The 16,430-nt window shown below is 40.0% G+C and overlaps 4 protein-coding genes and 1 long non-coding RNA gene across 6 annotated transcripts; 3 read left to right on the forward strand and 2 right to left on the reverse strand.

Moving 5' to 3' along the window:
• Positions 1 to 5: 5 nt before the first annotated feature.
• LOC124193160 (cingulin-like) lies at positions 6 to 3,512 on the forward strand. Its single transcript, XM_046586843.1, has 7 exons — positions 6 to 415; positions 1,020 to 1,286; positions 1,351 to 1,521; positions 1,588 to 1,895; positions 1,963 to 2,117; positions 2,184 to 2,370; positions 2,430 to 3,512. The coding sequence occupies exons 1-7, from the start codon at positions 6 to 8 to the stop codon at positions 2,510 to 2,512; spliced, it is 1,581 nt and encodes a 526-aa protein (XP_046442799.1). The 3' UTR covers positions 2,513 to 3,512.
• Positions 2,545 to 6,289, reverse strand: LOC124193158 (TBC domain-containing protein kinase-like protein). Its single transcript, XM_046586838.1, has 13 exons — positions 5,940 to 6,289; positions 5,600 to 5,861; positions 5,377 to 5,534; positions 5,174 to 5,310; positions 4,793 to 5,097; positions 4,585 to 4,734; positions 4,382 to 4,511; positions 4,166 to 4,327; positions 3,930 to 4,107; positions 3,617 to 3,823; positions 3,201 to 3,547; positions 2,986 to 3,131; positions 2,545 to 2,926 (listed from the first exon to the last, which is right to left on the reverse strand). The coding sequence occupies exons 1-13, from the start codon at positions 6,241 to 6,243 to the stop codon at positions 2,647 to 2,649; spliced, it is 2,766 nt and encodes a 921-aa protein (XP_046442794.1). The 5' UTR covers positions 6,244 to 6,289; the 3' UTR covers positions 2,545 to 2,646.
• A 103-nt stretch (positions 6,290 to 6,392) lies between these two features.
• LOC124193164 (lysosomal Pro-X carboxypeptidase-like) lies at positions 6,393 to 9,154 on the forward strand. The gene is made up of 9 exons (XM_046586844.1): positions 6,393 to 6,933; positions 7,027 to 7,167; positions 7,288 to 7,389; positions 7,451 to 7,632; positions 7,708 to 7,865; positions 7,927 to 8,099; positions 8,162 to 8,326; positions 8,390 to 8,598; positions 8,687 to 9,154. Exons 1-9 carry the CDS (start codon positions 6,844 to 6,846, stop codon positions 8,898 to 8,900), a joined length of 1,434 nt encoding a protein of 477 aa, XP_046442800.1. The 5' UTR covers positions 6,393 to 6,843; the 3' UTR covers positions 8,901 to 9,154.
• On the reverse strand, positions 8,983 to 9,329 carry LOC124193167. Its single transcript, XR_006874106.1, has 2 exons — positions 9,176 to 9,329; positions 8,983 to 9,100 (listed from the first exon to the last, which is right to left on the reverse strand). It is a non-coding gene; the product is annotated as an uncharacterized LOC124193167 (long non-coding RNA).
• A 10-nt stretch (positions 9,330 to 9,339) lies between these two features.
• LOC124193165 (nischarin-like) lies at positions 9,340 to 11,395 on the forward strand. 2 transcript variants are annotated; one of them, XM_046586845.1, is made up of 4 exons: positions 9,340 to 9,930; positions 10,005 to 10,358; positions 10,440 to 10,899; positions 10,960 to 11,395. In XM_046586845.1, the coding sequence occupies exons 1-4, from the start codon at positions 9,472 to 9,474 to the stop codon at positions 11,073 to 11,075; spliced, it is 1,389 nt and encodes a 462-aa protein (XP_046442801.1). In that variant the 5' UTR covers positions 9,340 to 9,471; the 3' UTR covers positions 11,076 to 11,395. The 2 variants fall into 2 exon arrangements, with proteins under 2 accessions (XP_046442801.1, XP_046442802.1); XM_046586846.1 differs by having other exon boundaries at positions 10,440 to 10,890.
• Positions 11,396 to 16,430: the final 5,035 nt, after the last annotated feature.

Raw genomic sequence — 16,430 nt, forward strand, 5'->3', positions numbered from 1 at the left:
GAAAGATGGTTGATAGCGTCTCTGTTTCTACTCCATTTAATGAGGAAAATAAACTTAAGGAATCATTATCAATCGGAGATGATTCCGTTCCAACTGATTTGACTGTTTCAGTGAGTGCACCAAGTCAAGATCATGAAATTAGTGAAATATCGTCAATCGTGGAAAGTGAGAAACGGTCTCAACAGGAAAAACACCATCAGGATATTGTGAAACGTTTGCGCAGTGAACTTCAGCTAACAAAGCTATCGGTGTCGAAAAAAAATGTGGAAACAGAAAAAATTTTGGCCGACAAAAAACAGGAAATTGAGTTATTAAAACAGCACGCTCACCTATATAGTAGGGAAAATGAGAACCTTAAAAAGGAGAATAATTCCCTATCACAAAATATCGTAGATTTACAGACCAAAAATTTAAGGCATGTATCATGTTTCCTTTACAATAGGATGTTCAATAGGAAACTCCTGAAATGTTATGCATTTTCATGATCTATCCTTTTGAACGGAATTACATTTAAAGCTCAACTTTAAAAGGAAATACCAATAAGGCCTCTGAGTGATCATAACCCGGTGTTTTAATACCATATAAAATTGATGATGCAACTCTAATGTATGGTTGCAGAATTCTATAATATTTCTTTTAGATTGCGTTTGCTTTATTTTCCAATCGAGTTACATTTGTTTCCGGGAAAGGTGAAACCATATAAATAAAAGAGATAATCTTGTTACAGCTGAATCCTTAGAATAATTAACGTCACCCCCTCGAGTATATGCCAAGTCTGCTTGAAACTCACATTTTCATTTCAAGAGAAATGCCTCAAAAGGCCGTTCCATATGAAAGCCGTGTGTCTTGTTGACCATGTTGCCCTTGGATTATTCTACTAGTTATCAGTTCGATAATCATAAAAAAAGATTAAAAAGTTAGCAAGGAGGGCCGCTTATATGATTTGCTATAAGCTTCTCGCAATCATCAAAAACTGCAATGAAAAATTCAGACAAATAAAATTCAGATTTTATTCACAGACTGCTGTCTGAAAATCAAATACTCGAAGAGACTGCGGGTAAGACTAAGGAAACCATAACCGGATTGGAAAAGCGATTAACAGAACTAACTGTTAAACATCAGCGGACCCTAAAATATATAGAAAGTGGCGAGTTCACTTTCGAGGAATTTAACCGCTTGAAGGCCAGTGAAAACTCACTTATCTTCAAGTGCGAGACGCTTGGTCGAGAAAATGCATCATTACGTAAAACTGCGGAGAAGTGGAAGAAAAAATTTACTAAACTACGGTAAGAATAAATAAAAAGGACTTGGATGAGAAGGACGAGACAAAACAATTTTCCTATTTAATAGGCACCAATACGAGAACCGGTTACAAGATGAAGTAGCAAAACTCAGGCAATCATTACAAAAACAAATTCAGATGTTGCGATCTTCAGGAGCAGAAACTTTAAATTCTAAGATGCTAGAAAATGAGCAACGCCGAGTCACAGCTGAAAAAGAGGCGAATTATTGGAGGAATCTGTAAATAAATTTATTTTATTGCTTCTTGTTTAAGAAACTTTTGACATTTTTCGTATGTCTTTGAAGGTGCGAGAAGCTGAAATCTAAAGTGCGAGGGTTAGAAGTGAATGAAGAGAAAAAGCGCTTCCAACTTGAAGAGATGGAGACTAAAAAGAATGAGCTTGTTCAACGTTTAAGTTTCATAGCGTCCTCTAAATCAAAATTGGAAAAAGAACTGAGCGAAACTAAACAAACATCTCAAGCCAGTTTAGAAAATTTCAAACAGGATATTGCAGAGCACGAGAGGCGGGCACAGCAGTACCAACTACGCATTGAGAACCAGACGAAAAGTCTTAACGAATACGAAGAAGCTTTTCTTGCCGTTTACGGCATAGGTAAATTACGATGAGGACATTCCTTAAGCCTATACACTCTACAACGTAATCTAACATAATCCATTAGATGACGAATCCAACCGCTGGCCGACATTATTAAAAATACAGTCCCATCACACTTCTCGAGTTTCGAAACGAGTAACCCAACTTGAAACAGAGAATAGCATTCTCCAGAAACAACAAAATCGTTTAACAAACAAAATTTATCAACTAGAATCTGAGGTGAGTTTGAATTCTTGAAAAGCCTACCTAATCAAGATACGTATAATGTGAAAGAGTTATTTGTAGTTGGAGTCCAAGGAAAAAATGATATCGCAAGTTCAAGGACGGGCTCCTGAGACTGTTGGACTTTTTCGGGACAAAGACACTCTGCTGCGCGAATTACGCTCACAAATAAACCGCAAAGATTTACAGTTGTTAGAGTACGCACGTCAGGTAGAGCGCTTGAAGAGAACGAGAAATCAACTTGTGACTGGTGAGTACATAAAGAAGCCCTTAAAGATTAACATTTTAATCTTTTAAAATGGTATTTAGATCTAGAAGATGTTCTTCGTGATCGTACTGCCTTGGAGGATGTTAAAAACATGTTAAAACAAAAGGAGAACACTAACAACTGAAAGGATGAGCTTGTTAAACAAAATTAGTAATCTGATATTGCATAACTCTTTTATTGGTGGACTGGTTTAACTCACGGCGAGGTGGCATTGAATTCAACTGGAGCCATGTTCCTTAATACGTAATGGTTGAATGCTCAGCACATTCCGACAGCAGCCGGAACTACGAGTATTTGAGTTTTAAGTAATACATCAAATCCTTTATGTAAGGTGCAAACTCGAGGCCATTGTAAGTCGAGAAGAATTTCTGAAAATTTAAGGCCAAGATCGTTACAGCTACTTCCTATCACACAGACGATCTTGCCACGAGCTCTGTCCAATTGCTCCAATTGTTCGCACGGTATGAGAGTTCCGTCTGTTGTCCAACAGGTTTGATACGGGAGATTTATACTACCGGGCACGGCACCATTCTGGAATCTGCAAATTTAAGATTTTACGTCAAATTATATTTAAGCTCGTAAACCATTCAAATTTACTTGTTGGCATTCCGGACATCGACAACTACCATTTTTGGACGAGCAAATCTTTTGTGATTCAAATCCAATAGTTCAATGAAATCTTCAGCGCTGATACGAGGACAGCGTTCCGATTTTAAAGTGGCTACTGGAATAGAATCCATTGCCTATAGAATCAGCGTAATAATATTTAATTAGTGTTCATATTAAATTGAATTAATGAAGGCGAAACTCACGAGAGAGCTCGTGTCAATCTCTTCATCATCATCCATACAGTTAGATCCAATTAGACTGAAATCCCAGAAAGATCTGTTGCCTTTTGGACTGACTGAGGGTGGTTCGTGTTGTCGGAAAGTAACGCTTTGAGGCGTGCTACAGAATATTTCTATAGAATCTTTCAAACATCGTTCAATGTCAATTTCAGGCATGTCCGAGAAAAGGAGAATACATTCGTTGAATCCTGATTCTAATAAAGACTCTCGGAGTTGCTGTAACACAGCCAGGCCTATGCAAAGAGGGAACGAGGAATTCCCTAGCAACAACTTGTCCCACAAATGAAAAATTTTGTGAAGCGGAAACACGTCTGAGGTGGGGGGGATCAAAAGAAGAATTAACATACTTGATAGAAGATTCAATTGTTGATGATACTCACGAGCAAACATAGTCAAAAACCAAGGGATCGCATATAGGTCAGGCACGAATCCAATGCAGTCCAAATGGTTACGCAAAACTGGATCGTGAAAGGCAATTAGATGTGAGAATTTGGCGAGATATTCTTGAATAACTGATGAATTGTCTTTCCAGAAGAAATTATTTAAGTATTTTGGTATGAACGCAGCGAGGCAGGCATACGCTAATGCTGAAATGAGACAAGGTTTAAAAAAAAAGGGGGTTAAAATGAATTGATTGCAATTTGATTGAAACGAGAAAAAACTAGTAATAAAAAAGTAGCAGTGGGAATATACCTTCGTCATTAAAATGAAGAAGCAAGAAGGGAGCGGTAAGCGAATCGAGGCCTTGCCAGTAAACATATTGCGGATGTTGATTGACCCAAGCTTTCAAAATCCGCTTAAATTTGGCGTGACCCTCGGGAGATGCAAGCAAATCCATGTATTGGTGACAGCGAGGAATATCAACTTCAATCTGAAAAATGATGATTCAAATAAAATGCAAGTAAAATATTTAATAACATTTAGCAAACCTGTCTGTCAGAGGAGTGACTTGTTTCTTTATCGATGGCCGCATACATGGCTGAATAAGACGGATCAACTTTCAGTAATGCTGCCCAGACCCGTGCTCGGCAGAAAGGTGGAACGTCCTCACGGGCCTCTTTGACGATAGCTTGTCTCGTCAAAGGATACCCCTATTAAACGAGCTTTTCAGTATACGTTTAATACACCAGAACATGCTTGCATACTCGAAGCTGTTTGTCAAACATGACAATGCGGTAAAGTTGATAATCGATGTCCTTTTCTTTTATTACTAGCGGTAACTGAGCCGCTTCCCTCAGCGTCTGGTGATCGTTAATGCTGAATAGTACGTAACCCCTAAAAATAAAAGAATGGGTTTATCAATCAGTTTTAAAAAATAATTATTAATTTAATCTTATTTTAATCATACACGTCATCCATTAAAGGATCAAAAACTGAAGACGGGAGATGCTGCAAACGTCGCAAAAGAGCCTCTAATGATATTTCAACCACGGAATCATCAAACAGAGTAGTTCGATCCTTGGTTTGTCCGAACGATTCTCCTTCTTCAAGTACAAGACTGAAAAAAGCTGATATTATAAAAAACTTGTCAATCCAACTGGGAATCACAATCTTACCAAGGAAGAGAAAATATCGCTGGTTTGTTTCTCAATATTCCTGCTTTTCTTAATTCAGCTTCTACATCACCGCCAACAAGGTGCCAAAAGTGGTACACTTCGGACAATGGTAGCTTACTCATCAATTGATGAATTCGAAGCAAATCTGGTTGAAGTGGTTGTGCAGGAAACTTGAAAACTGCAGCGGGTACGTTGAATCGTGAGCCGAATAGAGGGTATTTTAGTAATTGATCAGCTGTGGGTCGATTTTCGGGAAGAACTTGAAGACAACTTTCAATTACTTCCTTCAATTCTGGTTGGACACTCTGTGCAACGACCATCCACAAAACATCTTTGATGAAACAGGGAAAAAAACTAGATTAGACTATAAGATAGAATCACCTTCCACTGCTCAGTAGCCTCTGCTTCTGCAACAATTCTTTCAACAGCACTTCCTCTTGCATGGATCCAGCTCATAACTTTTCTTAGTGTGTTCCATAGTTTAGATCTTGATTCACTCAAAAATTCCATCCCAAGTGCTGATAAGATTTATAAATAAATTGTTAATAAAATTGTCTGCTTAAATGTCATCAATATTGGATTACCCATTTCAAGGAGAATCATTCCCAATGACCAAATATCTGACTTTGGCTTGGAGCTGTACAGAGTTAAAGTTTCATCACAGACTGTAGATTTATCAAACCATGATTTTGATGGATCATAGCCAAGAAGTAAAACTTCAGGCGCTAAATACTTTGGATAACTAAAGCAAAGTTAAATCATTTTAAAATATTGGTATACACAATAACAAAGAAATAAAATGAATACCCTATTGGAAAGGAGACAAGGGTACTAGATTGAGTCATATAATATATCCCATAGGCACTGAGTTTGACTCTCCCTTCTGAAGATATGAGAATATTTTTGGAATGAAAGTTCTGGTGAACAACATTTTTACTATGAAGATATCGAAGAGCTTCTATTATCGATCTGGTGATATGGATTTGTAAATCTAATCCAAATATTTTCTTTTTCAAGATCAGTGTTTGCAAAGAAGTTGAGTAATGCTCAGCCACAACAATAACTCTCTCTGTATAGATGAAAAATTTGGAAACCAAACCAAACATTAATTTCCACACAATTTATAACTGTACATTGCTATATTTACCATGTTGAATGCGGCATATTTCAACATAAGCGCACAGGTTAGGGTGCTCAAGCTGGGAAAGGGACTGAAATTTTCCAAGGATTTGGACAGAATTTGGTGTTAAAGGTAGTCCATTACTACCACAAGATTCAACCGGATGATTGGCCGCACAAAACGTCGATACACCCAAACCTGCTTTATCAAGTAAGGTGGGATTTCTACATCTAAAGTTAGTACAGATCTTTTTCAAACTTTCAACAATATTATAAGGGTCTTTATTGGAATTATTAGAGAAAACATCACAACAATCCACGGTTAACTCCATGGCAATTACATGATTTCATCCTAGCAGACGAACATAGTGACAGGGGCGTAAGTGTCCTAAAACGTAAAACCGAAACGTGGAAATGGAACTGAAAAATACGAACCAAAATTTAAAAAAATCAGCAATGTTGCTTCAGACCGTCACACCCCCAGCCCGCGAACTTTGTATATTTTTTTTTTAGAAACGCTTTAGAAATTATTCAAATAATTCTCTTATGCTCTATCCGATTCGCTTTTTTTTACCTTGAAAAAAGTTTTACTAATAACAAGTGAAAAAATGCGTGTAGCGCCTGTAGCGCGGGACTAGCGGATTAGGAAACCACCGAAAGTTGGATCCGCTCCGCGCGGTTGTTTCGCATTTTAGGACTCCTGGAGACAACAGCAGCACTGCTAGACAAAACTAGGATACTAGATACGACCAACTTATATTATTTATTTTTTATTTTTTTGCCCTCCGCCTCCGTTTCCTCTCGACAACAGTGCTGCGTGTTGGCTCTAATCTCTGCTGCCTTGGGAAGAATACCAACTTACAGGCCTTGACTTTGTTGTTGGTGTGGTGATCTTTCTCCGCATTCGAAAAATTTCGTTCGAGGGCTGCAGTATGCATCGCATATTGCTGTTATCGTTTTTATGTCTTCTATTCCATTACTCGCAATGTTACGAATGGAAAACATTTTTTTTCAAGCAACAAGTAACATTTTTTAAAATTCTATATTACAATCGTGACAAATTAACGTGTCATCTGGTCTGTAATTAATTCACACTCTTTATGATTCGGTATTAGGTTGATCATTTCAGTTTCGCCAATCAAGATACTTATCCACAACGCTACTTAGTCAATTCTACTTATTGGAAAAGAGGTGGAGGTCCAATATTTTTCTACACAGGAAATGAAGGAGATATAGAATGGTTTGCTCAAAATACTGTAAGTTCCCAATAAAGTTTATTTAGAAATGCAAATCTTTAAAAAATTATGCTGATGACTGTGACATACATCCTATTATGAGACTCTGTGATGCTGACCAAGAGGAATTTTTATTACTAGGGATTTATGTGGGATATTGCAGAAGAATTTGGGGCCATGTTAGTTTTTGCTGAGCACAGATACTATGGCCAATCCCTTCCATATGGCAACAAAAGCTATTCTGTAAGACATTCTTATATCATACATTATGCCATATTTGCCTTATCTTTTTTTATGTGAACAGGATGCAAAATATTTAGGATATTTAACCTCTGAACAAGCACTAGCAGATTTTGCTGAGTTGGTTGCTTACATCAAATCCACAAACTCAGGAGCTGTTGATAGTCCTGTTATTGCATTTGGAGGATCTTATGGAGGAATGTTATCTGCATGGATGCGTATTAAATATCCTCATATTATAACTGGGTATACGCGTACTTTATGTTTTCAAATTTTGATAGGAAAAGTTTCATTACGTTAGGAATTTATTTTTATCAATAGATCAATCGCTGCTTCAGCTCCAATTTTGCAGTTTACGGGACTCACCCCGTGTGACGCATTTAATCGCGTAGTCACTGCTGATTTTGCATCGGCATCAACAGAGTGTTCAGAAACGATTCGTAAATCTTGGAAATCTTTATCTTCGATTTTATCGCAAGGTTAGTCATATAACAATATTTTTAAACGCACAAAATATTATTTCATGTATCAACCTACTAGATGACGGGAAGGAGTGGCTCCGAACTCATTGGAATTTATGTGTTCCCTTAAATGGGACTGATGATGTAGTTAATTTGAAGGACTGGCTTACAAATGTATGGACAAATCTTGCTATGGTGAACTATCCATATGCTGCCAATTTTTTGGCTCCTTTACCTGCATACCCTGTCAAAGTATATCGCCATATACCCATTTATATCCTGAAAAATAAGAAATATGTAATTTTCAATTACAGGCAGTTTGTGAGCATTTAACAAACTCTAGTCTCGACGACCACTCCCTTCTAGACGAGCTTTTTAAAGGTTTGTCCGTTTATGCAAATTTTACTGGACAAACGAAATGTTTAGATGTCAGTCAACAAGCTGACCAGTCATTGGGAGATATGGGATGGGATTTCCAGGTAAAAGAATTACCCGTGAAATTTAGGCGGTGAGTTTTGTTTTTAAATAATTTTTGTTTTAAGGCTTGTACTGAAATGGTAATGCCAATGTGTGGCGACGGAATCAACGACATGTTTGAAGCTCAGCCCTGGAACATAGAAAAATATTCTGAAAGATGTCTAAAGAAATGGAAAGTCAATCCTAGGCCACTTATGGCACCATTGATTTATGGAGGCAGGAACATCTCTTCATCCTCAAATATTGTTTTCAGCAATGGATTGCTAGATCCATGGTAAGAATTTTTGTTATCTATTTTAAAAACCAAATATCAAAAGAATGGAATTTAATATCACTTATTATTAATTGTGTTTCTATAATAGGTCTACTGGAGGAGTTACAAAATCCCTCTCTGACTCAATTGTGGCAATAATAATCCCAGAAGGAGCTCACCACCTTGATCTAAGAGCAGCTGATCCTAATGACCCACCATCAGTTGTAAAGGCCAGAGAGATTGAAAAACAATTTATTGGAAAATGGATTTCATCAGTCAAGAAAGACAAGAAAGAAACATTGAAATCCATCTTTGTTGGTTAAATGTGATCCACTGCATAATAGAGATCTGATTTGTTAGGTTGCCATTTACTCTATTGCATTTATGATTTTTTTGTTCGCACAAGTGTTGCAATTTGGTCTCTGGCTTGTTGCAAAAGATGCACAGTGGTTGATAATTCACTTGCATGCATATCTATAGAGATGCGTTTTTTCCCGTCTTCGTCAGTTGACGATCCCTCTACCTTGATGTTTATCAATGCATATGAATTATTAAACGGATATATTAATCGGTTAAATTTGCTTTAAAAATATAATACCGTCAGCTTTAAGGTGCAAACACTTTTGTCGTGAGGAGAAACATCACATTCAAATTCTTTCAGTTTAGGCAGCGAGCTCATATTTGATATTTCGTCGTTTCAAAAAACTGAAGCAGTCGAGCAGTCGATGCAATGAACTGTCAAAAATCAGCTGTGATGCGTGCGCGTCAATGCGTCGTCTGCTTAATAACAACTGACAAAGACAAAAAAGAGTGTACGCTAAAATTGCAGTCGGTTGTAAGTTATTAACTAACAAGCTTTAAGCTCTGTTATTCCTGTCGACAGAAAAACAACCAATGGCGCTTTACGTATTTTCTAAAAGTCGTGACGTTTGTCAACAAAAAGTAGACGTGTGCATTCCGTTCGCCGAGAAAGAAGAAGAATGCACCGTTTATGTTATCAAAGTGAGTGTAGGTGAAATTTGGTGGTTGGTGAAACAACGATACAAAAACTTTGACTTGCTTCATCAACAACTCGTCCTCAATCATGGACTTCGAAAAGATCTTTTACCTGCTAAGAAGATCATTGGAAACAAAGATCCAGAATTTATTGAGAGGAGACGATCAGATTTGGAAATCTACCTGAAAAAAATTGTTCAATTCCTTGAAAAAGCTCTACCTCTTGAGGTGTGTTCTTTTTTTGAATTTGAAGAATATGAAGTTTATTCTCTAGTCAGAAAACTGGCTGCAGAGCTTTATGTTAATGGAGAAACGAAAATTTTGTCAGGACAAACCATATCAATGAATCCTTTGCAGGTAAACAATCAATAAATCACTTTGCAAGATGTGACATCAATCATTTCTGAACCTTGTTTGTTTTTACTTTTTAGCTACATGCTGTTACTCAGAAAATTCAGTTACCTCGGTCTCCTGTTGAGCAGTTAAATAAAGAACAGGATTTTGCTCACGTCCTGGATTTTCTGGCCAACATCGAATCTCTTGAAATCGTCGGAAATCGAGATTTCTACAGAAACAGCAACTTAATTTTGAACAATCTCCCCTTTGATCTCTCAGCTTTCAAAAGCCTCAAACATTTGTGTTTTAACGGTGCCAATGTGAGCAGCCTCATCTGCGCGAGGAGTTTGAGAACCAGCCTTGAAACGCTTTCGGCTCATTCTTGTGGACTTAAATCAATGATTGAAGTCCTCGTTTGTGACAGTGTCCACAAAAACCTTGAGATCAAGGTAAAAAGTCTTCAGGCGTTCGATTGTTTTATTGTTTTGAAATTGTTGTAAACCATTATTTTCATCGGTATTTCCGTTTAGGTTGACAGTCCCTATGCTTGGCGAGAGCTGGTTTCGCTTGATCTGTCCGAGAATAATATGACAGAGGTTAGTCCTGCTGCGGTTTGTTTGGTGCCTAAACTTCGCCGGCTATGCCTCAACTGCAACGCCCTGGAATCAGTGACCAATCTGTCGAGCTTGTCGGCACTGGAGGAACTGAATTTGTCCAACAACCGTATCCGCCAACTACCCGATCTCCACACAAAATTAGGCAACGTAAAATCACTTCTCCTCGCTCAGAATCGCCTGACAAATCTGGATGGACTGGGAAAGCTCTACGGTTTAGTCACGCTGGACGTACGCTCCAACAAGATTGCCGACTTGGAGACGATTCGCCCGGTGGCTGCTTTACCCTGTCTCGAGGAGTTGACTCTAACAGGAAATCCCGTCACGACCGTTTTAGATTTCCGTACGAAAGTCCTCACCATGTTCGGTAAAAATGGTCTGTTTACTCTATCTGTGATGCATAAGAGTTAAAAAAAAAACATTCTTTTTGTTGCAGGAAATCGTGCGAGCGAAGTGAGTTTGGATAACGAAAAAGCCATGCAAAAAGAACTGGACACAGTGGCCGTTCTCCTCGCCCTATCGAACTCGGCCAAAAAGTTGTCCATCAAATGATAATACGTGCCATTTAGCCCAGAAAATACTACACTAGCGAAAATTAATAGGCAAACTCTCAAGTCACCCACGAAGATTCTCTATCCTATACTACTCACGTATAAAACCAAAATTCACCTTATGTACGACAGTGATCATTCCTTGACCTTTCTGTGATGGCCCCCCCCGCATAGACATCTATTATGGTTCGACCTGTCCAGAGCGCCCTTGCTTAATTATATTTAAGGATTCTATTACAACTATCAGCTGGTATGAAACAATATTAGATTGTATGTTCGTTACTCACTCCCATAGTCAATACAGCATTTGTTTGTCATCGATCCTCATTCATTCTTTTGACTATTTTTTAAAAAAGGAAAACAATTACTGCAGTCGTGTTATTTTGGACGATGGACTCACTGAATGTTTGCTGAAGCTGAATACACTACAATGTCGATTCATCATTCATTTTTGAATAGGAGGAAGGGGTGGGGAGGGTAGAGTCTGCTGGCTTTGTCATGGCATTAACCCGATTAAGCCGTTATTTTTCGGGTAAACACATTCCTCCCGCGGACGGAGTGACCAGCAGAACGGAAAAGGGTCATTGTGTTGTCAGTGGCAGCAATTGTGAGGCAGCAACACATTCCTCCTCATCCATTGGTCAGATGTTAATCGAATTTATCCCCCCGCGCATAAATATCCGCCGTCCCGAAAGACGTTTGGCGAGTGGCCATGAGTCTGCGTTATAACGTTATTCATATATAGGGTAATTGCATAACAATAATAATGTGCGTCTGCTCGATTAACAGTGCTAACACACAGAAAGCTCAGTTGACCGTCGAGGCGTTCACGTGCACTTCATTTCACCTTTATGTATGCGCTTCCTTCAGTCAGCCAGCACACTCTCTTGTAGGCTGGCAGGGCAGGATATTTGCATATATATGGGGTCGACTAGGAACGGAAGTTGAAAGATCTCGATAGCTCCTTTCCGTTTTCCCTATGTAACTTCTCTTTGGAGAGGCACAGCCCGTCGACTTTCAAGCAGCCCACGTGCGCCACCCAGGATGTTTTTAGCCCTCCGTGTACAATATAGAGATTTGCCGATTTGGGTGCAACTTTCATCAAAATCGACGAGTCGGCGTGCTAAGCGAAGACGGTCCCATTGAATGCCGAACGTGAAAGACCCGATCTTGTCTAGCCGACAACTTTCAGTGCAGCAGGGTCTGCGAAAAGTTCGCCATCATCAATGCGTTATGCAAAGCTGCTCTTTAGTAACGTATGGACAGGAATGATGGACCATCATGGCTTTCCATGTAAGGCCGGAACGGAACCAGAAGCTTCCAATCGCTAAACAAGAAAGAGAGAGAGATTCAATAGCGGAAAGGCACGCAGCTGTTCCTTTCTATACACGACGACGGATCAAATGACTTGCTTCCAGAAGAAGAAGAAAAAACCCATAAGCCTTGGGCGTATAGGGTATGTATAGAGAGAATGGTCCCTTTTCGGTTCATGGAATTCAAATCGTCGAGTCCAAAGTCATTTCTAAAGGGCTTTCAATTTTCGCTCATCCGCACCGTTACAGAGAGTCGCTATCATCATTTCATGGGGGGTCCGTTTGTGGCCGAACGGAATTCTTATGCCAATGTCACTACATACACATCTGGCTGGGGTATATTAAAGACTGAAAACAAGCGCAACTTTCTTGTTTGCTCTAGCACAATTCCATCATTTCCTACCGTCTATACCTTGGAAGCTGCTGTAATAATGAGTTGCTCCCTTTTGATGTCTGCAGTCAGTCTCTCCTTGCCATCGATTGTTAGCTTAGAAATGAGCGCGTGTGCCATCATTAATGAGAAATGTCTACAAAGTGTCTGTCTCTCCCGACTAGACCAGAGATTTTCTCTCTGTTCCTTTCGCTCGGTCATCTCATCTCTTGACTGCCTGCCTGCAGTTTCTCTCTCTCTTGTCGCTAATCAATGGGTCGAGAAAATACAACAGTTCACGTCAGACGTGAACATCAGCGCCATTCGTTCGTTCGTCGACAAGGTAACCGGAATCCTTGACTGTATGGCAGAGAGAGAAAGGGAAGAAAAGAAAAAAAAACGCGGGACAAGAGTGCCGGAAGGCGTTGTGTGCTGCTCCAGCAAAGCGGATGACGATAGTAGTTAAAGAGCGGCAGATGTCGAGAGCCTCGCAACCTCATTGATGATGGCCAGTCTATCAGCACAAGAAGCATCCAGCCAGCCCAGCCATAGCAGGGACAGCAGTCTATACAGTCTATAGTTGCGTGGGACGCCAGTGAGCGCCAAATGTCAGAGTTAAAGCATTCCACATCCATTACGTCGATTGGAGAAGAGCAAGAGGAAGATATCCATCACTCGGGCGTGGCTGTCTGGAAGATAAACACAAGTCAAGAGAAAGAGAAGAGTGCGCTACTTATACGGAAATATCTGTCTAACTAGCTACACTGCAGATGTACTTAATGCACAACTTTTCAATGAACAATACACAACCCTTTCTGCCCCATTTCGTCTGCACTTAATGCCCCGCCAAGAAATCCAGAAAAGGGGAAATTCCATTCTTTTACAAGTAGTAGATAAAAATCAAAAAGTTCGGCCGACAAGTGCGCAGAGCTATTCAAAATGGGAGTTACTTAGACATTTCTCCGTTTTCAGCTTTTATATAGTGACACGTCAGCGGCCAAAAGGACGATTATCTGAAGAAGGACAAAAAATACCCTGTTAATACGGAACTGGCTGGCATTACTTTCAAGGCATTATCCGTTACCCTTCCAACAGTTCCAGGGATATATAAGACCGTATACCGTGTGTGTATTGTATGGGGAACGGAGCCAACAAAAACCTTGCTCCATTTTCTTATCTGACAGTCTATTCCCCTTTTTTTTCTTCTCTTCGGGATCCCCTTTTTCTCTATTGTTTCCCCATCCATTCACTCTATAATGATGTTCTGCCGTTTCTTCTGTCAGTACATGGGCCTATATTGTCTAGGTTTCAGCCGAAGATATTGTATCTTACCAGCAGCAAGATCGGGAGAGAGAAAATAAAAGAAAGAGTCTCTAGTGGCAGTGTGTGGTAGAGTTCTTTAATACGTTGCAGGAGATGCTCGGTCGTGAAAAAAAATCGGGTCGGAAAAATCTGCTGAAACAGCAACGAAAGTAAAAACAAAAATGTGGATGCTGTTCGATAAAGGGCAGCTCTAGAAGCAGGGCGACAACTAGGCCGGAACTTTTCTTCTTCTTTTTTCGTTGTTTTGTCTGTTTTATTTATTTTGTTGGGCAATGGAAAGCGACTAATGGAAGTGTAAGGCGACCGAGTAATAACTGAGGCGAGCCGACACGCATTTGCGAAGCCACCGACCATCCAGCAGCCGAAGCTTTTGGCCCAACCGGATCCCGTCTTTTGTGCAGGATAGAGCGGACCAGCCTAAAGCGGCGCGCTATTTTGCTTGTTTTATATGTTCTACTGCTGCCCCCCACCACCACTAGCCATTCACTAGGAACAGAGTGCGTCTTGTAATATTGCTCTATCTCTCTCTACCACCAACATCACAAATAAACTAGTCTTAAAAAAAGAAAGAAAAATTCCCGACTCTGTGTGTATTACACACCTCGCCCGCCGGCATCTTTCCTCCCGCTCCTAATTGGTCATCAACTACACGTAATAGTACCAGACCACTATACACACATTTCATAGCATACATGTATACAAAACACACACATACTAGTGCCTGAAGGCGAAGGATTCCTTCTCCTTTTTATTGTCCTCCGACTCTTCTTTTTGTGTGTGTGGCGAGGAATGAGTGGATCACTGTAGGACGGGCGGACGGACTGTGCGGAAATGATAGACGTTCCCCAATCTTTTGTCCTTTTCCTCTCTTTTATTCCGCTCCGATGGCTTTGAGCTTGTGCAACACTGATATTGTACTACTGCACAGCCTATACACACATCAAACTCTGTGTAATGGGAATCGAACGACACCCCCATCTTCCAAGACCGAGACTCTCATTACTTCAAATGTAACGTTCAATAAAGAGACAAGTCAATGTCTAAACAGGCCGGCGTCCAACACGCGGGACGACCATTAAGACAAATCCTTTTGAAGAAGGCAAAAGTCTATTAGGGGAATCCTGGAGTTGGATTGATGATGTGGGGGGGACAGACACGGACGACATCATTCATCACACAAAAACCGGAAAAGATTATCAAAATGAGCAAGATGAAAAGGTTATGCATATGAACAGCCCCGTAGTACTTTGGTATACTTTGTAAATGAAGTCCAATAAGAGTAAATATAAGGCGCGCAAGTCCTAAATAGACGAGAGGACAGATTATTTACTGGTGCTGCAGTGGCACCCCCTTAAACTGAGGGACACAAATCAAAACCAACGGCAATAACTCACGGGGGGATTTGACCGTCTGCTGTCGCCGCCTGAGATGGACCGCCCGTCAGGCCGTTTAAACTTGAGAAAAAGAGTGTGCGAATAAAACAAAAAAGGGGGAAGAAAAAAAAAAGATTCCCAGTGGAATTTCCAGTCGCCACTTCCAGCTCCCAGTCCCGAGGAAAAAAATAAATAAATAAACAGGGCGCGCGGGAAAGACAAAAAAGAAATAATCCCGGTGACGCTTCTTCTTCTTCTTTCGTTCGCACTAAACTATAAGTGAAGGCGTTATACACGAATGTCCCTGACTCTGTTATGTAGGGCGGACTGCTCCCTCTCTATATATATATACGTATAGCGTCGCCTGCAAATAACGCGGATTATTCAAATGGACTCACGAACTTTCCCGATGGCCTTCATCGTTTCTCTTTTTCGGGAGGGAGACGTGATCTATTCGCCCCCTGCTGGTCGTCTGTAGATGCCATCCGTCTTTTATCCCCCTTTTCTCTCTTCTTCTTTTTTTTTTATTTCTTCTCTTAGTCGTCTGGCGGAACGTCGCGATGATTCGGATGTGAAGGGCCAACACTTTGTTGATGCCCCAGTCCCGGGATAGTTTTTTCTTTTTATGTTCAAACTGCTGGGATTCGTCGAAGAAAAGAAAAAAAACGAGCGGAAATGCAAAGACACGCCAGGCGATGGAATTGAACGTTTCCCTTAGCCTCACCCCGTTCAATTCCGTCTGACAACATAAAAAGAATCGAGGGAAAATATTTTTATCGCCGGTATATAAAAGTCGCTCGCGTTTTCTTGTTGATTGGAAAAAATAAATATAAAAAAAAAAGTTGAAGCAAGAGGAGCGGGATGATAATACAAATATCCACAGACACATCACCCACCCACACACACACACATCCCTAAATAAACTTTTCGGCGGTTATTTCTTTTTTTTTTCTTAAAAAAAAAAAAAAAGAAAAGTC

The sequence above is a fragment of the Daphnia pulex genome, chromosome 4 (assembly GCF_021134715.1).
Source record: "Daphnia pulex isolate KAP4 chromosome 4, ASM2113471v1".
NCBI classification, from domain to species: Eukaryota; Metazoa; Arthropoda; class Branchiopoda; order Diplostraca; family Daphniidae; genus Daphnia; species Daphnia pulex.